This window comes from Apostichopus japonicus, chromosome 1, assembly GCF_037975245.1.
Source record: "Apostichopus japonicus isolate 1M-3 chromosome 1, ASM3797524v1, whole genome shotgun sequence".
In the NCBI taxonomy this organism is placed as follows: Eukaryota; Metazoa; Echinodermata; class Holothuroidea; order Aspidochirotida; family Stichopodidae; genus Apostichopus; species Apostichopus japonicus.
In genome coordinates, this window is record NC_092561.1 from 6,859,606 (window position 1) to 6,882,332 (window position 22,727).

The 22,727-nt window shown below is 38.3% G+C and overlaps 1 protein-coding gene across 1 annotated transcript in view; it reads left to right on the plus strand.

Moving 5' to 3' along the window:
* The window catches only part of LOC139965631 (spondin-1-like), a 33,946-nt gene that overhangs the window by 9,416 nt on the left and 1,803 nt on the right, over positions 1-22,727 (plus strand). Inside the window, exons 2-10 of the mRNA XM_071968206.1 lie at positions 1,051-1,139; positions 3,593-3,732; positions 14,428-14,498; positions 15,498-15,620; positions 16,714-16,862; positions 18,316-18,567; positions 18,888-19,092; positions 20,836-20,907; positions 22,313-22,492. Of these exons, the coding sequence (XP_071824307.1) occupies positions 1,051-1,139; positions 3,593-3,732; positions 14,428-14,498; positions 15,498-15,620; positions 16,714-16,862; positions 18,316-18,567; positions 18,888-19,092; positions 20,836-20,907; positions 22,313-22,492 (1,281 nt within the window). The remainder of the gene's footprint in view (positions 1-1,050; positions 1,140-3,592; positions 3,733-14,427; positions 14,499-15,497; positions 15,621-16,713; positions 16,863-18,315; positions 18,568-18,887; positions 19,093-20,835; positions 20,908-22,312; positions 22,493-22,727) is intronic.

Genomic DNA, 22,727 nt, shown 5'->3' on the forward strand with positions numbered 1-22,727 from the left:
ATGTATGTACTACACTGAGCAAGTATTGATAATACAGTAGTTATGTTTACAGCTGTTCAGGGATTCAGGAAAAGAGATCAGGTGAAGCATATCCTGTAATAGAATCTAAAACAATTGCCTAGAAAGATCTAGGTAAACCACCAAAGCCACATCAAAGGGTCATACAGTTCTAGACACCTGAAGATCATCTGTATTGCTTCAACATACATCGTGCTGTGAATAATATTGTATTAAAACAAGCAGTTTCGAAGGTTCTGAACTTTTGTCTCGTTATCAATTACTATGGTTCCTGTTTACAGAATGTGCTATGCATCCTTGTACTGGTATCCGCAATTTGTGCATTTTGCAAAGTATTTTGCATAGCAGTTTGCATAGCATTTTGCAGTGTGATACGGAATAAAACTATTCCCTGAAATATATGCTACTGAAGACTTGTTTAAATCCATTATCATAGCAGACCACACTATAGTGTAAGAAAATAATAATAAAATATTATACTATGTTTCCTGTGTACAGAATGTGCTATGCATCCTTGTATCTGCAATTTGTGCATTTTACATAGCATTTTATATAGCATTTTGCAATGTGGTACCGAATAAAATTATTCCCTGAAATATATGCTAAGTACTGTAGACTTGTTTAATCCATTATCATACTGGTCAGACCAGAAAATAGTATAAGAAAATAATAAATAATCATAATTAAATAACATTCTATGGTTCCTGTGTACAGAATGTGCTATGCATCCTTGCACTTGTATCTGCAATTTTGCATTTTACATAGCATTTTATATAGCATTTTGCAATGTGATACCGGATAAAAACATTCCCTGAAATATATGCTACTGTAGACTTGTTTAATCCATTATCATAGCAGACCACACTATAGTTTAAAGAAAATGAATTACACAAATTGATTTTTGATATCTGGACAAGTTTCTGGCTGAATAATGTTTAATTTCTCAAGGCATATTGGTGATAAATACCAGTATTTACCCTGGAAAGTTAAGTGTAATAATGAGAAGATTACTGTTCCTCTTTTCTTCCACAGTTCTGGTACAGAGCACGCCACCTTTGTCCTTCAAACAGTTTGTCCTTGTAGCCGAGAATGACGCTGGTGAGCCATTCGGAGAACTGTCGGTAAGATTCTGATTTATATGATGGCGGAAAACAGTAAGGGGAAGGGGAGCGGGATGGGGGGGTTTCCCAGACATTTCTGTTAAGGAGCAGAATTCTACATACTGAAGTCTAGAGCTTTTCACAAGTAACAACCTTAAAATCTTAAATTTGAGTAAACAGACCTGAAGAATAATCTCTAAAGAATTGTTAAATGAATGACATACTTGTATCCAAATGTGACTGAAAGTTCACACCTCTGTGCAAATTAGTTTTTACACCGTTTGAAGTTTCATTCTTAAACCTTTGAATAAAGAAACCTTTTGAAAAATGTATACTATGAGACAGAAGTGACTGATGACAAAACAAGTTCAATATTCTTAAATTGAACAGCTGCTAAAATGTGTCAGCAACGTAATAACGTACTGTAATAAACGTAATAATTTAATTAATTGCCATATTTTGGACATAATTTAAAAATTTTCAAATTACTTTCAATTTGTGTTGCTGTGATTCTAATTCTATTTGTAATCACTGTGTGGTAAAAAAAAAGAAAAAGAAAAAGGGAAAGAAACGAGAAAAAATCACTCCAAGGGTTCGTTTGCTTAAATAATTGCAAACAAACAGATGAAAACTCTGTATAAAGCCACATTAAAGCTTTATGTAGTGTTACACGAGTTTCTCGCAGCTTGGCACGTTTGCAGAAGTGTTGACACTATTTTTTTATTTCTTTTTTCTGTTTGGTGAATCTAATGAAGTCAAGGCCTATCAACCGTGCGTATTAGCGTGACTAATTTCGTGCCGAGGGAGGGTAGCCTTGCCAAGTGTGCGACCGTATGGTCTTGACATTAGCAATGGTAATATCTAAGCATGTTTATGGCTGCACCACGGTCTTGAGATTAGCAATGGTAATTCTAAGCATGTTTATGGCGGCATGCGACCAGGAGGAATATAAACACAGTTCTAAAGCAGCACACCTTTGCGGATTGTCGTATCGTCGCGGGACACGACATCCAAAAGGTGGCATTCAAAGATATGATGGAGTAAGCTCAGTTTTGAGAGTTTGTTAGATAAAATTAATCATCATCGTTAGAGAGTCATAACTTTCAGACATCCATTTTCTGAAGTGACGTAGGAGGAAGGAGAAGTCATTTTGTTATGGGAACATGTAGAAATTTCTAATCATCACTAATTACATGAGCAACTAATTAAGAGATGGAACGCAGCAAGCTGCTTCGGTGAGCAACAACTGCTTGGATAAAAAATATCTAGCTCTTGATTAACGGTCTGCCCCCCTGATTCTACTGTTCAGTAACTCAAAACCTTACCCCTTAACAACCTTGGCTTCTTAGTGGAGTGAGTGAGACCATTTAATTCCCTCCCAAGGTAACCAAGTCCTGGTAACCTCTGGTAACCATTATTTTTATTTTGTTATAACTGCTGTATTTACCCTGTATTACTTTACTTTATTGTGACTAATATCTAAGGAAAACCTTGTTGAGAATAATGGAGGTCAAAGGTCATTTGAGGTCAACAGTGGTTAAAAGCTTGAGAAACTTAAAACAAGATAATTCAAAGAGGTAAAAAGTAATAAGAATTTTATACCTAGTAGTGTATATGGATCCACCGTATTGATTATTAGAATTCTATTGAAATTGGTGGGTTCAAAGATCATTTGACATCAAACATACAGTATATGTCAAAGGCTGAAAATCTTGTCAGCATAACGCAAAATGTAAAGGCGAGGTGAGTATAAATTCTTATAATTTGCTTGGTTCCTCGCTTACCTGTCTCCCCACAACCTTAGCACCCTCATTCTACCATGCCTAGAATGTGCCGTGCCTAGAATATAACCTTGCCTAGAACATAACTCAAAATGTTACTTAGGCGAGGTGAGTATATATTCTTATATTCTCTTAATTGCTAACATTACTCATCATTTCTGGACGATTTCTAAATAGACTATGCAGAAGCTAATGCGGTTTCAGAATATCAGATGTCACATGTTTATGCGAACTGCGAGTTGGTCCTCTCTGTGGTAATTGTTGGCTTTTTCTGGTAATCACCATCGTCTGTAACTCCACTGAAAGATCCTCCTGGAAACGAGAGCTGGAAATGAATGTCATACCTCTGTTTTGCTAGCTGTAACAGAATCCAACTGAAAATACAGCTTTGAAATAAGTGCAAGTTTGCTATTACCTCCATGTTCAATGTTGCTTTGTAACATGTTATTAATTATGTTAATTATTAATCAAATACATATACTCTCTACCTGTTGGTTGTTCATGCGATGGAAAAGAAGTGGTGCACAATTCCTGAGATTATGGGTGAACTTTAAATTTTCCGGAATTACTTGTGAAAATTCAAACCAACTTTATCATGTACAGTAGCTGTTTTACAGTCACTTGTGCAGCTGATGGGTTGAAGTATAATACTTATAGATATTTATACAAATGGAAATCTCCTTCTGTTCGCAGATATTGGATACTCGTCAATCGCAGATGGCCGAAGACTGCCCTCACGGGGTAACGCATACCAGCCACATTGCATCAAAGACGTCGGTTACATTCCAGTGGCTGGCCCCGTCCGAAACCGGAGCAGGATGTGTTACCTTCAAGTGAGTTGATTCTTACAGAACAATGGTTTATAGACCTAATGGTCCAAATCGTCTCTCAAAATATCCATAAGAAATGTTAAATTACATAACACGCACTTACTTCCCTCATATACATTAATATTCATTATCTTCTAATAGGGGTGGGCAACCTACGGCCTGCGGGCCACATGCTGCCGGCCAGTGATTTTTTTGCGACCCGTGAGATGTCTCACGAAAAAGAAAAAAATCAATCTATTTTACATCATTTTACAAAAAACGATCTAGCTGCTTAGAGTTTATCGGCACTAATGATGCTGTCAGGTAGGTCTATTATCACCATTAATTATCAACTGTAATGTATTGACATTATGTTTTTGTGAATACAGATTAAGTACACACACCTATTGCTTGAAAGTCCTCGGAATCAAAGGTTTGAAATCAACAGCAGGTCGTTGGTTAGGTGCGGACCAGTCAATTTTTCACCCCTTATATCTGGCCCATTTATTCAAAAAGGTTGCCCACCCCTGCTCTACATGCACGGTACATGAATGCTTACCTGTGAACGTTGATTTCTTAGTCCCATGGCCCATTCATTCAAAAGGTTGCCCACCCCTGCTCTAATACTATAATGCTCAAATTGGTCAAGTCTTTAAACAGGGCGTATGGCTACCATCCATCCAGGCCCTGACTCCTTCCCAAAAATTGACCATTCGTATGGAAAGATCGCGCAAAATCAGTCCAATTTTGATCGTTAGTGTTAAATTTACTGCACTCCACCCTTACCTGTCCCAGTTCTACTATCGCACTTTCCCATCTACCTAACCCATTAACCATTGACCCTCTTCTGGGGTCAACGCCCATGAACACTTCCTTCCGTAATCTATTCTGATATCAATTTGTGAAGAATAATATACAAATGGAGTGGATTGTGTTGTTGATGAAAATTTGCATAATTTGGCTTCACATAAACCCATAAATATATTCCCAACTGTGATTAGTAAGATAAGTTATACAGGGAAATAATAAAGTGTTTGTGTAGCAAGTTTGAAGGAAATCTGGAATTCATGTCATTATGTATATACATGTGTATGTATATTAGATCCTCCTGCAAGCAGGAACTTGCGAAGAAGCCTCATTGGCTTATCAAAGCCGCAAGCTGACCGAAGTCAGTCTCTTAGATTCATATTTAATGTCCATACATATATAGAACTATTGTTCCTGTGAATTGCTATACAGTATGTACATGGTATACATTGTAAAGCAATCATGTCAGTTTGAATGCAATTCCCTGTTATTTCATGAAAACATGAATGTTCAATCATGTGCAAATTCTATGAGTGGATGATCTCTGCAATCTGAGTTTGGTAGGAGAGGGGGAGAGGGTGCCGTTAGGAAATTGGAGATGGGTCTTTCAAAGCTCAGTGTGATAATTAAGATCTGTGGCAACTTAAAAGCATACATAAAAGTCAAACGATTAGATTTCAATATTGTTTAATTTCAGGAGGGACAGGGGTACACGAGGGGGGAGAAATGTGCTTGGAGGGGGCAAGGAAAGAGGAGTAGGAACTATATGATACCAGAATGAACAAACTGTACCCATTTGTGCTTCCTTTGTTGGAAATTATAATCAGTTTAAATTCAAATGTTCAAAATGATGCAAGTCCGTTGCATATAACAAGGACAACATCGATATTCTACTTGTTTTTTGGTTCCTTGCTTTAGCAAAAGGAACCTATGCAGTCAGGTTGGCGTGTGTGTGTATGTATGTATGTATGTATGTGTGTGTGTGTGTCTGTGACACTTGCTTGGGTACGCTCTATCTCAATAAGGGAATGTTGGATTGAGGCCAAACTTGGACTATAGATCCGCCATATGGAGAAGGTGTGCCCTATTGTTTTTGGTGCCCACAAAGGTCACCAAAGGTCAGTTATGGTCCAAAAACCGAAAATATTAGAACTACAATAACTCCCAGTGCCAATGTGCGACAAGATTGATATTTTGGGACAAGTTGTGAACTGGTTAGGGGAGCATTTTCAAACTTAACGGTCATGTGATCCGAGGTCACCGAAGGTCAATTAATGATAAAAAACTAGTATTTTTGCAATAACTTGAGAACGAAATGTCTGTTAGGGTTGGGAGTTGCCTCAATGTAATCCAATTGTCGACCTGCATCTGGGTGACCCTTGACCTCAATTTGACCTCTTGTGACCTTTTCATGTTTTTGGGATTTTTACAGTTTCGATGCTATTTTCAGATGTCAAAGGTACCTTCTGATCATAAATGTCAATAGGTTGACCCCGTGTGACCTTTATGTGCGAAGTTATATGGGGTCAAAGTTTTTCGGTCGGAGTTAGGATGGTTGTACAGACTTTTCGTTTTGTTTTTTGGAATCAGGAGATTAAACTACATCTGAAACCAAGGTCAAAAGGTCAAAGGTCACATTAGAAAAAATGTGCTTATTTTGGGAGGAAACGAGCAAAAAAGAAAATGTTTGGTTTTGATGCTAGATTTGGATATCAAAGGTACCTTCCGATCAAAAATGTCAATTGGTTGACACCCGTGTGACCTTCGTGTGCGAAGTTATACGAGGTCAAAGTTAATTTTCAGACATTTAATGCAACAACTCCCAGTTCCAAGGTGTGACATGGTTGATATTTTTGGACAAGTTGCAAATGGTATAGGGGAATATTTTCAAACTTAGCGGTCATGTGATCCGAGGTCACCAAAGGTCAATTAATGTCAAAAACCTAGTATTTTGGGGGTAGAAAATGGGCAAAGAAAAAAATGTTTGAATTTTTATAGTTTGATGCTCTAATTTAGGTCTCATCAATCAAAAATGTCAATAAGTTGACCCAAAGTGACCTTTGTATGTTAAGTTATATGAGGTCAAAGTTAATTTTCAGACATTTAGTGTAATAACTCCCAGTGCCAAGGTGTTACACAGTTGATATTTTGAGACAAGTTGCAAATGGTATAGAGGAATATTTTCAAACTTTTCAAACTGACCTAGTACGTATCAGCAGAGAGAGGCTCTGGATGCAACGCCTTCGTACCATTCAACCTCATGGGCTGAACATTCAGGAAGGACATGACTAACTTTCCTCTGTTCCCTACTCCTTCTCCCCTTTCTCCCTCCCCCCCCCCTTTCACTCTTCCTCTCACAGCTCTCTTCCCCTCCATTCTTCTTCACACCTTTCTGTCTTTGTCCCTCTCCAGTTTATTCCTTACCCTGTGCCTTTAATCCTCTCTTTGTCCCTCCACAGTTTATCTCCTTCCTCTCCTCTTCTCCTGTTGCGTTCTACTTATAATCCCCTTTCATCCATCTCATTGTGTTCACCGTGCTCTTTAACCTGTCTGTATTCTGTGCGTGTTTTTGTCCCCTCTGTTACTGTAACTTGTCATTTAGCCTCTGAAGAAGATCCTGCTAGGATCGAAACGTCAGGCCAACTTACTTTTACACATTCTATTACACAGGCTCTCTAGTGGATAAGCAGTTTGCTAACAGTTTTATTTTATTTTCTATTTTCAAACTTAACGGTCATGTGATACAAGGTCACCAAAGGTCAATTAATGATAAAAAGATAGTATTTTTGCGATAACTTGAGAACAAATTGTCCGTTAGAGTTGGGAGTTGCTTCAATGAAGTCCAATTGTCGACCCGCATCTGGGTGACCCTTGACCTCAATTTGACCTCTGGTGACCTTTTCGTGTTTTGTGGATTTTTTACAGTTTCGATGCTATTTTCAGATGTCAAAGGTACCTTCTGATCATAAATGTCAATAGGTTGACCCCTGTGTGACCTTCGTGTGCGAAGTTATATGAGGTCAAAGTTAATTTTCAGACATTTAATGCAATAACTCCCAGTTCCAAGGTGTGACAAGGTTGATATTTTTGGAGTAGTTGCAAATGGTATAGGGGAATATTTTCAAACTTAACGGTCATGTGATACAAGGTCACCAAAGGTCAATTAATGATAAAAAACTACTATTTTTGCGACAACTTAAGAACAAATTGTCCGTTAGGGTTGGGAGTTGCTCCAATGTAATCCAATTGTCGACCCGCATCTGGGTGACCCTTGACCTCAATTTGACCTCTGGTGACCTTTTCGTGTTTTGTGGATTTTTACAGTTTCGATGCTATTTTCAGATGTTAAAGGTACCTTCTGATCATAAATGTTAATGGGTTGACCCCCATTTGACCTTCGTGTGCGAAGGTATTTGAGGTCAAAGTTAATTTTCAGACATTTAATGCAATAACTCCCAGTGCCAAGGTGTGACAAGGTTGATTTTTTTGGACAAGTTGCAAATGGTATAGGGGAATATTTTCAAACTTAACGGTCATGTGATCCAAGGTCACCAAAGGTCAGCTAATGTTAAAAAAGTAGTATTATGGGGGGAGAAAATGGGCAAAGAAAAAATGTTTGAATTTTTACAGTCATGCTCTATTTAGGTCTCACCGATCAAAAATGTCAATTGGTTGACCTCCGGGTGACCTTTGCGTGTGAAGTTACATACAAGTTCAAAAGTTAATTTTTTGACATTTAATTGCACAATTAAATCTCAATGCCAAGGTGTGACATGGTTGATATTTTGGGACAAGTTGTGAATGGGGTGGTGGAACGTTTTGAAACTTCAAGGTCATGTCATCTGAGGTTACCATTGTTATCATATCTGTTGACACGCTTGTAGGTCTCTTATATTTCTTACATTTTCGACGCCATATTAGATCTCAATAGTGCCTTTTGATAAAAACTCCGATCACATTTTGTGATCACAAAAGTGTTGGCTATAGTGTTGGTTACTTTATGGGAACATGTAGGACAATTACTTGGACTATTTCAGTTCAATCTTGCTTGATAATATGATGTGTATTGTCATATACCCCAAGCAAGGAACCACAGTGCCCTTGGGCTCTTGTTAAAAGTAGGAACAAACTTCGGTTAATTAAAAAAAGATAAAAATTATCCTCTATCAGCGGTTTTTGCATTCCTGCAAATTATTATCCAGTAACAAGCAAGCTATGAATACCATTTAACAACTGGTATGTAGGTTGCAGAGCTTGTTGCCGTCCGTCCGTGTACATGCGTACACAGAGCATGATTACTGTGCACACAACTGGTCCAAGATAAAATAGAAATTTAATAAAGCTGTCATCGTTTCCTTTAGAAAAGCGGTTCATTCCCTTCTGAGAACCCAGCTCTGATCTCCAAGGTAAACATCAGCCTCACCATGCCTTGATTGAAATCTCACCATCTATGAGTAAGGATTACAGAAGGCCTGTTTATGTAAGACCTCCTAATCTCTCCCTCGTAGCTGTTAGCTACTCGATGATGATCTTATAAAGTTAACAGAATTCAATTACTTTACAAACCGACTAAGGGAGGCCGCCGAGCGGAAAAGATAACTCCCCCAGCTGCTGCTAGGAGGGAACTTTTGATGGAAACGTGATACCGTGTAATGAAACTTTGATTGTAAAGTCAAACACGCTCTCTCTGTGACGACCATGAACGACTTCTGGCGGCGGCCTGTGTTTACCACATCGGTACGATCTTTAAGTTCAAGCTGATGAAAGGTTGCAGCTGAAGAGTAGCGGTCGTGCGATTCTGCCGAAATTTTGCCACCGTATTTCAGTGACTGCCACTCTGTCATTTCTCATTCAATTTGGCTGAAAGTTCGTCAGTGGTCTGTGTGAATGTAGTTTTCATACATGCGATCATATTTATAAATTTGAAGGTCATTTGAGGTCACCAGAGGTCATTTTCTGAAAACGTAAAGAATGCTAGTCCTCCTAGTGTGTTTGTCCAAATCTGCTGTAATTTTGTCGAAGTAGATAATGTTTGAATGCTGGTGAACCAAAAAATATTTTTGTCGTAGTGTAAGGGCCCAAAACAGAGCCTTCTGTTGAGTTTTCAGTTATGAAGGTATGTAGGCGACAGATAACATTCATGACCAGTGTGAGTTTTGGTGTGAGTAGCAAAATGTCTGCCATCGTATAAATTTTCCTGTCATTTTGGGAAATGATTCCACCGGTAGGAGACTTGATCAAGTCCAATATTTTACTTGTTATTCTGGCTTCCTATCTAGTTCGATGTCATTCTCTGTAAATGGCGTTATCTGTAGATATGCTAAAAAGACCTAAAACTGGTCCTGATTATTTCAACTTTTATTTTGTGTTAATTTGATTCATTGAGTAAGAATTAAAGAGAAAATAATATACTCCCTTCCCATGAAAGAATTACACAGATATTAAATTCAAAGAGAGAAATTTTTTTTGTACTAAAATTGCTGATTTACTGCAAAAAGCCTACAGTATGAAATGTTTAAAAGTTATGGTGTGGCCTTACATCTGGATCCCAGTAAATCTGATCAAATCTACCGGAAAGTTCTCTCATCAGTTGTGAAATCTGTTACATTCAACACTGTGTACAACCCACTTGATCAAGTGTGCTTTCTTGCCCAGGGATGCTCGTGTGAAACTACTGTAGTCTATCCTTGGATGGTGCAAGTTGCTGGTTTTAGATATTAAAGCAAAGAATACTTTTTTTTCATATTTTCTGTTTTGTTTTGTTTTTTTTCTTCATCTTTTTTTTCCATATTGTTTGTCATATCACAACTTTATGTCACATCATACAACTACTATTAAACTAGGGTGAAAAAATTCTCTCCGATCAAGTAATCAGACCTTGTAAGTCGATGAATTGCCGCGGTTGTCTGCAGACTTCAATCTACTGACTGTTGCGGTTTTGATGAGCTCATAACCTTGTAAAAATTGATCTCATTATAAATTCATGACATGCAAATGAACCATCGTTTTTACTATAAGCCTACAACAAGATAATGAGGACACAGACCAGCGGGGCTGCATGTAAACAAATATTTACAATTAAAATCAAGGACTACTTGTCCTGATTCATACTGTACTGTACATGTGATCTAGATTCTTGTACAAGGGCAGAATTTCAAATTGAAATTGATTTAGCTTACTCTCAATTAATGAGTCTTGAATTTGTTGTAATGCTGTGCGAGTTCCTCGTGACTGATCTATGAAGGCTGTGACATTAAATGCTTGATGAAAAATACCAAAAGCAGCATCTTAATTTCTCTGTTGATGTTGATGAAAAGTTGTTTGGGTGCTTTGTGATATTTGAACCCTCCCTCGCCCCCCCCCCCCTCTCCAAAAAAAAGAGAGAAACTCAAATTCTGTGCTTTTACAGAGCAGAGAAGTGTCAATCATGCAACCATGTTCACAGACTGGCCTAGAATTTCAGAATTATTGCATTGATCTGCTTTAAAAAATCTACTTCATTAAAATTAAGTTTGCACTTAATTTAAACCTATCAGTTTATGTTCTTAATGTCTACAGGCAGAAAATGCAAGTGTCTTCTTTTTTTGTTACTACTGGCAAGCAAAACCATTCCACTCGAATATATAGCGAGTAAAATAGTTTGAGTTTTGAGGTTTTGTACGAAAAAATGTAACCAAAATAACAATTACCAATATGTACATTGTAGGAGAGATGTGTGTAGGTATGTTGTATAGAGCACTACAGTAGCTTCGAGAATGAAATTTATCATGTTTTATTGTTATTTTACCAATTTATCTATTTGGAGGTATTATTAAAGTGCTGAAGTTAGATATATAAATAACTAGTTGTTGGTAGGACCACCTCAAAGTTGAGTTTGGTTGTCCAAACAGAAATTTTGTCGTCTCGGACGACCATTTAAAACTTATCATGGTGATTGTTCCATTTTCAGTAGAGTGAACAGTAGCGGCATCAGCTTAGGCAATCGGGGGGAGGGGGAGGGCGGGCAAATCATATAACCCTGATATTGGGGAGGGGTTTAAGGGAGGGGATATCCCTCTCCACATTGGAAACTTTTCTACAAGTAAAATGACTTAGACGCAAAATGGTGCTATCATTTGACAATTTTTCTCATATCTAACCTTCCTAAACTATTGCAAGTCCGTGGCGAGCAAGAACTGTTTTTGAAGTTTGACAAACTGAGTGCCAGCGGCTTTGAGCCAGTTAAAAAATGTTTTAGCGGTCGACTTTGGTAGGCATTGGAAGCTGTTTCTAATACAAACGATTAGCCTAGCGATATATATTTTGGACAAGTACCAGATTTGGTTTAGGGACAACTGGGGAGGGGGACAAGGGAAAAATATAGGATTGGGGGTATAATGCTAGCTCATGCCCCCACCCCCATAGCATCCCCACTGAGAATGCAATTTACTTTTTACATCGACTTACAATGAACACACTTAGAGACACTGTTGGATAAATTCCTGATAATTTATAAATTCCTATCTTTAATGTAACTGTAACTTAATCAAAGGCAAACCAACAGAAATGAAAATTTGAAAGCTTTCATCAGACTTATTTCTCTGAAGGTCTTACTTAATTATTCTTGTGTGCCTATGCAATTGGACTCTGCCCATAGATTCCATTTTAGATACTTTCGACTTTATGAAATTGCGGTGTGCGTTTTAATCAAGTTATACCCTGTAGAAATGGAGATATAAATTATAAGCCATTCTTATTTTGCTGAATTGAAGCTCATAAGATAGATGTATCTCTTTCTTGGAGAGCTTTTACTGTACGTTAATCCGTTTCATGCCACAAGCAATTTTGTTTTCATCTCTTCCCTTCAAGTTTTTTTTTTTTTTTTTTGAAGTACGTTTACCTAGACTGGAGTGGAAAGCACTTATCCAAAATTCATTTGCATAATTGAGAAAAATTTGGAGTTCACCATTGATCGAGGCAATGTGATTTTGTACTGGGTTAGGAGAGAGAGAGATTACATTGCTCACTAACATGTTTAGCATTTAGCGAATTATCGTGACATATGTAAAACTTTATTGACTTCAACGTGAATGTAGCGTGCGAATTGCAAGCGTTAAAAACAAAAGAAAATTGAGGAAAAAAGAGGACTACATTTTGAAAGAAAACCCAAAGGCAAAAGTAGCAGAAGATGATGGGATCAATTTTTTCGAGTGTGATGAATGTTAACCAGGAAGCTTGAAGTATTCGCTGTTCTTTATCGTAGAAATGTTCTTTTCTGTTTCTGTTGTGTATAAATGATTGAAATACTATAAAGAAGGGCTCAAGTGGCCTGAAGACATCATCCATTCGACTGTTGCCAGATGCATAAACAAAATACCACAAAAAAATTAATTAATAAATAAATAGAATGAATAAATAGAAATAACACAAATCTCACAACACAAATGCTATGAGGATGTGTTCTTTTTTGTAGACTTTACTAACAGATTCCGAAAAATTTCGGCAATTTTGCTAAAAAGTAATCAACTTTCCGCCTGTGAATCCTTTTTAAGAGACTTTGTGGATTGCCTAGCTTGGTTGCCTTGATAATGTGCCACAATTAATCAAATAATGTCAGCTTTTATCAATTCCCTTAAGAGAGGGTTATGTACAGTATATATCCCTCTGCTTTGGCATCATAAAAGGTGAAATTGATAGCCTGTAACGCTCCATAAAATATTGGAATTTCGACCAGAATGCTGATCTGTTTTCAGTAAGTAAATCAAGGCATCAATTTTGACAGATGCCTCAATCGAAAATATTACTAGGTGCTGTAAACAATGAGGAAGATGTCCTAGCCTTGGAAGCCGAAAGGGGTACATCGATAGTGAACTGATGTATCCAACAAATAATTGTAAACAAGAATTGTAAACAAGAATGATTACAGATAGAGAGGAAATGGAAATTAGTCAGGCCGTGTGGGCCGGGATGGGTAAGGAAGGTATTTATGAGATCAAACTCTGCTGTACATTTTTGTTCTGAAAAGAGTTTGGAGTGACACTTTATGAGTTAGGCCATGTACTCAGAATGAATTGAAACGTGGAAGGGCGTGGGGCGGAGGGGGGGGATGGAGAATTGGAAGGGGTTGGAAGGGGAACAGTGCTTTTGTAATGTTGCTCATAAGTGTAGAAGAGGTTCATTGATGCAGGAAAAGTGGAAAAGAAGTGAGATTCGAAGTGAGATTTCAACTGGACTACATTTCAGGAGTACAATCATTTCAAAATTGAAAACTTTCGAAGGTCTATAAAGTGTGGCATATGGAACCAATTAATAAACCATGTTTTTCAATGCAGTAAAAATAATCTCAGCATGAGTTTCTCATAAATTAAGGTCTGCTGTGAACATTATAATTGAATCCGTCCACAACCATCTATCTAGGTATTCCTCTTTATAAGAGATGTTCATTAAATATTGTTGTTGTTATGGAAGCTAACTACTGTAATGAATTAATATCTGAATGCAGCAAGCAGTCACCCACATTGTGGTTAGATGTTGTTGTTCGCCTGGAGGTAATTAATCAGGGTCTTAACCTAATTTATGCCTCTTAATTACCAGGAATCCATTATGGACTTAACTATTTGGCATCCCATATTGTACATCCTGCTGAGATAATGCAAGAAATGTCGGAGGGGTTTAAAAATGGGAAGCAGATATAATGATTGATTTACAGACTCTGTTTATACCTAACGTAGTAGTTGTCGTCACATTAACTGTGCAACCCCCGTATTTCATTAAAAAAATATTGCAAGGTTACCCTCCAGTGGGAAGGGAGGCATAAAAGGGGAGGGGATGGGGGAGATGGTTGTCCATCGTTATTGCAAATGTTAATAATGAAGATGATTAATGAAGGTAATTCATCTTTAATTGCTCATAGTATTTCTGTCTCTTCTGTAGAGCTTCAGTAATGCACAGGAAAGTGTGGTTCATGGACGAAGGAAATCTCTCCACTCGTCTCTGTGAAGGAGGTAAGTGGTAGTTATGGAATGCTCAACTTACTTCCCCATTTTCATCATTACATGTAGTTTAATGTCAAACAAGTAAACCGCATTGTTTTTGGATTTCAAGTCTCTGTAAAATGTTAAATATTAATCCAAATGTACACGAAAGTGCCACTTTATAGGATTTCATAATAAGTACAATGGCATGAGTATTAGTGAAGAGCATGAGTATGAGTACATTAGCATGAGTATGAGTACAACAGCATGAGTACAAGTAAAACAGCATGAATATGAGTACAATGTCATTGGGTATGAGTGCACATCATGAGTATGAGTACAGCAGCATGAGTACAACTGCATGAGTATGAGTACAATGGCATGAGTATGAGTAGAACGGCATGAGTATGATTTCACAGTATGAGTACAGCAGCTTCAGAACAAGCACAACACCATGAGTACGAGTACATCAGCATAAGCATATAGCGTGAGTACAACAGCAGGAGTATGAGTACAATGTCATTGGGTATGAGTGCACATCATGGGTATGCAGCATGAGTATGAGTACAACCACATGAGTATGAGTACAATGACATGTTCATGAGTATGAGTACAATGGCATGAGTAGGAGTACAGCGGCATGAGTATGATTGCACAGCATGAGTATGAGTACAGCAGCTTCAGAACAAGCACAACAGCATGAGTAGGAGTACAACAGCATGAGTAGAACAGCATCAGTACAAGTACTATAGCATGAGTGTGAGTACAATCAGTATGAGTACAACAGCATGAGTATGAGTACAACAGCATGAGTACGAGTACACAAAGAATTCCCACTGGCATAAGTATGAGTACCCTTGCTCTGACTTCTATACTACATTTCCAAAATGTACAAATACGAGTACCATTGTAAATCTGTGAGAGAGATTATGAGTACCAGCCAGTATGTACTGGCATATGAGTACATGATGAAGGAGTCCCTTACGACTCTTGCCTTTAGGCATTGAATTCTTTGTGCTTTCTCTGTAGAACCTGTCACAGAGGAAGAAGTCACGCCTGCATTTGAATGCTGTGCTTGTAGTGTTGCAGAATACGATTTCTCCTTCTATGGACAGTGGACAGTCCAAACACATCCCAAGGACTACCCCTCAGGTAAGATTTTAGGCAGAGTTAAATGTGCAAGTACTACTTGTAACTTATCAACAAAAGACTACAAAAATACTTGTAACGGAAATTTAAAATTTCTAAGGATATTCTGAAAACACTTTTAAGTGGTGCTGGCCTTTTAAGATCTATGGTTATATGGACTTTCAAGTTTGGTTTTGATCTGATTTGACAGTGATGTGGAATTAACACCTTTTAAAGAAAAGGAAATGTGATTCTTCAGTTTATAGAGAGAGATTCCACTTACAGAACACTTTCCCCAGACATAAACCTTTATTTCAAAAACAGCTCTTTATTTTTCAAAAATACCCTTTAAAACCTTATTTTTATGTTAAGTTAATAAAAAAAAAATATTTTAAAGATTTAGTTTAGGAATAGTAGAAATATTGTATTCAGTCATGCTAACCATTTGCCATTATTAAAGTTTTTGTGGACAGCCAGGCTTGATTCATGCAGTGATACAAAACACTCACAAATAACAGTTGTAAGTCAGGTATTTTATATAAGGGCCACAGATGATGTAAAAATGGGCAAAGATGGTGAGTATGCTACAAATTAACTTCATTTTGGACCTTTAAAATCCTTTATTTTCATGTATGAAGCCTTTTAAAACCTTTATTTCTTCATTTACAACCTTAAAAAACAACCTTTATATTGTTGAAGAGCCACTGGGAGGTCTGTTCCCACTATTTGCTTACAAGTTGTTGGATGCTTACTAACTTATTAGATTGAACATGTTATTAATTCAGTTCAAGTTTATTTTCTCACATCTCCTGTACACAGTATAGTCAATTTTTGTGTCTGAAGGTATATACAAAATTAAAATTAATACATATATGATGGACACCGGCAATAAACAATGGTTGTTTATCAAAGATAGCAACCAAAAGAAAAACACAGGGAGCAACAACAACAACAAAAACAAATAAAAAATGAAAAAAGTTAGACAAACAAAGGAATGTGAAGACAAAATGAACGAGACGTTATGTCTCTATAACTATATTACAAGATGATAATTCACAATTTTGATATAGGCAGCGCTAAATTTCAAATCATATTCTCTCGTCCTACCTCTTGACAGGGAGGGGTAATCATTGGTCGGATCTGATAGGTGCCACACACTCATCCGGTTATACCATGTGGGAAGATGGCAGCTATGCCTCGGATGGCGTCAAACAGCTGGCCCAGTATGGATCGCCCGTGTCCCTCCAGAAGGAAATGAGATTGCAGGTAAAAATGCCCGGATGTAGCGTTGTGGACATATGGTGCCCGGCAAAGTTTTGACGTTAAAGGTGTGAAGACCGCGTGCCGCGCTCTGAAAAAGTTAACTTTCCGTTGCTTGCAAATGACGTTTTCTTCTTGTCGCTACAAAATGCAGACAGTAATGAAACATGATACCTTGTTATCTTTAACTGGACATGAGATGTCCACTCTGCTATGTACATTTTGTTGTGGGTATTGACCGTAGCTGTATGTACTGACTGTACACTAGTGTCTAATTACCGATGGTAGCAAGCTTCTGGGATAGATGGTGGTGTCTAACACTTCTGTTACACCTCATTCGAAACTAGGTCAGATAACCGGCATGAGACGTTTCTTTTTGCGCGAGTCTTCACACCCTTTAATAAAAAAATAATGTGGGAATGATCGATATCACGGTGTCGTAAACCCACGGCTTGTAAAAGCAATGTTCAGGCAGCGATGGAGTGTTATGTCAGTGCAGTAGATACAGCCTCTAATACCAAGGCTGTATATGCAGTAATGGTCTGTGGGGGTAGGTGAGGGAGGGGAAGAAAACTGAGGACCAGTTCAAATATACATTTATTTTTATTCCCAGGCTGTTGTTCATTTCCAGTTATGCGATTTTTCTCGATTGGAGTACTCTGTAGACACAGTGGAAATGGTTACAGCATCTAATGCTTTACCTAGAATGATTGCATGCTAAACTGGGAGTGGTACATGGTTAGTGGGGATGGACAAGGGCCAATTCAAATAAATCTTAAGATGTTTACCCTAGTCTGTTATTTAACCCAGTCAGTCCAGTTAAGACATCTCCAAGATGAATGATTTAATCTGTTCGTCAAATTTGCATCTGCATGATTTGAATTTCTGTCTGACTGTCTGCGTAATTTGTCATCGACCGATCACCACCTACGGTATGTGGTTCGTATTCTAGCTTTTTGTCCGTATTCCGTTGCAAACCAACCTCAGCAAGTGATGACAATAAAAAATGTACGAAGATGAATGTGGACCCATGAGTTTTTCTGATTTACTTCACACCTCTCTTACCTGTCTCCCACTCCACAATTGCACTATCCTATCTACCTGACTACACATTTGGAAAACATTTTAGCACTGCGCCCTCGCTCCATGGGCCACGCCCACTTATTCCTCCTTCCGTATCTACCACCCGGAAGTTACTACACGTAGTTTTCCGCAAAATTATCGCTTGTGATTATACGACTATTTTTTGCAATTCATCTTTGGATAATTCGGTTGCTGAGACCTTCTTTCGTCGCTGTACCAAGAAGAACTCATAAGTCTCCTTTTATTTACGTATGGGGATTTTAAGTTTCTGTTAAATTAAGTTAAGTACTCTGAAACAGTTTAATCCTGTAGTTGATACTTAAGTATTATGAGATTCATGCCAGCTCCTGAAACCTCTGTCTCCTCATGACCACAGGGAAGCACCATTCGGTCCGTCTTCAAGCACAGGGGACTGTGGCCCGCAGTCGGTAACATGACCAACATGTTGATGGAGGTGGACCGACGTCGCCACATGGTGTCCGCGTTGACCATGATCGGACCCAGCCCCGACTGGTTGGTCGGCATCTCGAACGAGAATCTCTGCACCGCGGATTGCGGCTGGGTTGAATCCGCCGAGTTTGACTTGCTGCCGTGGGATGCAGGTACAGACAGTGGGATCTCATACATGGTAAGTCCGATCCCGTCATGTTATTTACATGTACTGATATATAGGATCCGTAGTGACGGATCGTGCCGTGATGGACGGAGATCCACATTCGCCTCCAGTGCGGGTTTATTTCCTTTCTGCGCATCATTTCCTTAAATGTCGTGATAAATTTAAATGATGTTAGATCCATTAAACCAATTTGATATTTTCTCTCTTTGAGTGCCCAAGGGGAAGAAGTTGGGGGGAAGGAGAGAAAAGTTCACGAAACAAAAAAATGGCACCTCATTTGTTCTTCTCGTTATTTGAAACGGTTCACGATCCCTCCTTTTTTGTCACGGCAGTCTAGAAATGCACCCACCAATCCCCAGGAGAAGATGCACCGTCTGACAGCCACCTTCCCCGACAACGTCATGAGCCCTTTCTTCAATACCACCGATGGGGAATTGCAACCCATGGGCAAGATAGTAGTCAGGAGGCTGTCGGTGATGGAAGCTCCCTGCAATGCGACTTACGGTGAAACCGGCGCACACGACACGGGCGATTCGGGTAAAATGCTTTCATCCTGATCACCTGATTTTGAGTTTAGTCATCTTTGTTACTGCAGCATCACGTTGCTAGTGGTGCATTTATGATTTGAAAATCACTGTTCAACTGTTTAAAAGACAGAATCTCAAATTCCAAGTTTCTTTTTATTCATAAACTTTCTAATTCTAATCATGTTTTGAAGTGTTTTGTTTCTAGGTGACCAGACATCTTTCCATAAACAGCAACAAATCCAAATCTGTCTCATTATAGTTGTCTTATCTACAATGTAGATTGTACCGGTCTTCTCTCCCACCACATCTTAACATTGCTTGTTGTATTTCACTCACTTACTTCCTACCTGTGTGTTGGGGGAGGAGGAAGGTGGGGAGGGGGGGGGGTGGACAAGCCTGATCGAACCGGTTTGCAGGTTAGCAAAAGAATGTTTTTTTAAATAAACAGACTAGTAATTTAAAATAAATACAGTTAGGGTAAAGAATACAAGCAAGTTATTTTCAGAATGGAATCGTGTACCAAATTATAAAAACTAAGAGATGGGGATGATGACTTTACTGGCAGGCTGTCCCAGCCCTGGCAATACCTCTCTCCCGGGAGGAGAACTCAGCTAAGAAAAATAGAAAAAAATTACTGGTGGCTCAGATGTTCCCCGGAAGAAAACCTATTTCCGGAGGTTGACTCACAAGTCCTCTAGCCACGGGTTTCCTAAACTAGGGACCCCCCCGCCCTCTTCCAGAACCGAAGTGTCCTCCCAGTTTACCAAAAAAAATTAAAAATTGGGCTCGTACCACCCCACTGGGTATCACTTCATTTTATAGTCTTTCTGTAGACACTTGGGCAGTGCATACGACAACTAACAAAATATGTTATTAACTGGTAGTAGTTCAACTTTGCCAGACAATAATAACTTCTGTCCCGTTAGCTATATGTAAAGTAGGTTGGGTTGGGTTGGGTTGAGTGCCAGTGTCATTCTAGAAATTAAGGTTCCAAACTTTTGACAGTTGTGGTGTTTCTGTCAAAAAATGAGTCAGAAAGACATTTTTTTCTGAGCACAAGAATACCAATAAATTGGTTACTTGCCTTAGGCAGGTAAGTGACCTACACAGTCAAGATGGTGTACATGTGTGTGTGTGTGTGTGTCTGTGTTGATAATTGCTACAAACTTTTAACTCAAATTTTTCCTTGAGGCATAACCCCCTTTAAATACTTTCCAGATGTTGGTGATAGTTAGGGTATTAAGTAAACTAGTCTCAGTGGTGAGATAGCCTGAGGTACTTCAGTCACAACAAACTTTTATATTTTGGTCTTTCTAACCTATTTTTTGTTGACAAGTGCTAATTCACATGTCAAGTGCTATTAATTAATTAATTAATTTAATTAATTAATTAATATCAAGTGATATTAATTTAACCGTAGAGCCAGACAGATGCAGACAAGCATAACGTAAATATTTCTGGAACATTTCAAATTTCATTAAAAAATCACATCTTTTTTATAACTAACTTGTGCTTTGTCCTGTGGTTTGTAATGCCTGTGGTTTTGGTTTTTCAAATCTAGATGAGGGAATTTCAAACCACAGTCTTGTTTATTATTCATATATTTTCCATACCAGAAGGATGGTAGTTATTTATTTATATATCATTTTGGGGGGGGGGGTGGGTAGGGGAGGGCTCAGCATGTTCTCATTAAAGGTACCCTGGGAAGAAAATTTGTTTTCATCAATGAGTTTTTAATTTTGTCCCCTTCAAGGTGAAACGATGGTTAAGCCTGGCATGGATAAACATATGGATACCACAGATATGCCACCAAAGAAGAATATGGGTGAGTGTTTGTCTTATGAGAACGGAATCTGGGGGGGGGGTGGGGGCGATTAGGGGACTCAGGAAAATATATATCTTCCTTGTATGTATTTTAGATCCTCCTGCAAGCAGGAACTCGCGAAGAAGCCTCATTGGCTTATCAAGCCGCAAGCTGACCGAAGTCAGTCTCTTAGATTCATATGAAACGTCCATGATTATAAATTGTCAATTGTCAACAACTCTGTAACTGGAGGACATACATTAATCTTGGAGTGACTCGAACCGGGGACCTTATGATTGGAAGGCACCGGCGTTAACCACTGAGATAACACTCCTTGTTTGTTTCTTCTTCACAAAGGGAAGATTACAGAGGGATTAAGTAGTGAAGTGAAGTTGATGTGAATCAGATCCAATATTTTAACATTTTGATACCAAGAATCTATTCTCCTATTAGTATTAATCACCTACACAACAACGAAATTTGGAAATTTCAAAGTTTCATGTTTGATGTCATTATTTAATATCAAAATTGTCTAGTCATGCTAATAAACACATTTGTAGTAGGTTTAGTGTCAAATAGCCTCAGAAAATTTATTTAAAAAAATTGGGGTCAAAAAGTATTGATAAAAATCGTCAACTATGACATCCGAAATGCTGCCTTTGTTGAGGGCACTGTTCAAATGCCACAAGAGTCATTAACTTTGTTATTAATTAGTTGTGTTGTTGTTTGTGATAAGCTTATTAGGTAACTTAGACGAGGTAGTGTCTGTTTCATTCTCCTCTAAAATCAGACTCTTTCATCGTCATCAAAAAACCTCCTTAAATAAAGATCGCTTTAATATTTTGTCATGATAATTTTGCAGTGTCATGTGTTATTAATCCACATTTAATTTTCCTTGACGTGTAATTAAACCAAAACGTATGAATTGCAAGCTATGCCCCCAAAATAAAACTCCATACAATCTTCCTTCTTATACTCAATGTAATTTAAATGAGTGCTCAAGCATTTATAGACACCCTTGTAATAGTGAATCTTCAATGCCATCTTCCCAACAGTGCTGTCACCGTTACAGACCTCCCAGCAAAACCTTTAAAAAAAACTTTATTTCAAAACGACTCTTTATTTCTCAAAAATACTCTTTAAAACCTCTAAAAATCTTATTTTCATTTTAGGTTAAAGAAAAAAAATTATTAAGATTTAGCGTAGCCTTAAAAAACCTTTCTTTCTTCTAAAAATTTACTACCTTTTAAAAACCGATATTTTGTTGAAGAGCCGCTGGGAGGTCTGATCTTACAACAAACAAATCTTTTAAATCAATTTTAACGTTTGTAAAATCCAAGACACGGACGTAACCGACGAATATCTTCGCTGTTCGATTATCACGGCGAAGGCCGAAATTTACCGAATTCCGTTCTTCATATTTCAGTGACGGGCCGCTACGTAGTGGACTGCATGATGTCCGAGTGGAGCGACTGGGGCGAATGTTCAAAGTCGTGCGGCAAGGGACGTATGGTCCGGACCAGGATGGTCAAAGTCAGGGCCAAGAACGGAGGCGAGAGCTGCGGACCTCGCAAGGAGAGTAAAAAATGCATGATGGAAGTCTGTCGTGAGTAAAATTGGAATTTGGGTCCTCTTCTCAATCTCTCCTTTTGTTTGATAGCCTGTCTTTGGGTTTTTGGATTTTACCTTCCACGTTTCACTCTGCGACTCGATCAGTTGGTGATGTCATGTCTGTTATTAGGGAAGTATTGTTACACAGTATGCAAGTTACTGTGATTTCTGACTGCCTCCCCCCCTCCCCCTCCCCGGTAGAGAAATGTTTTCTAGGGATAGCCATCGGC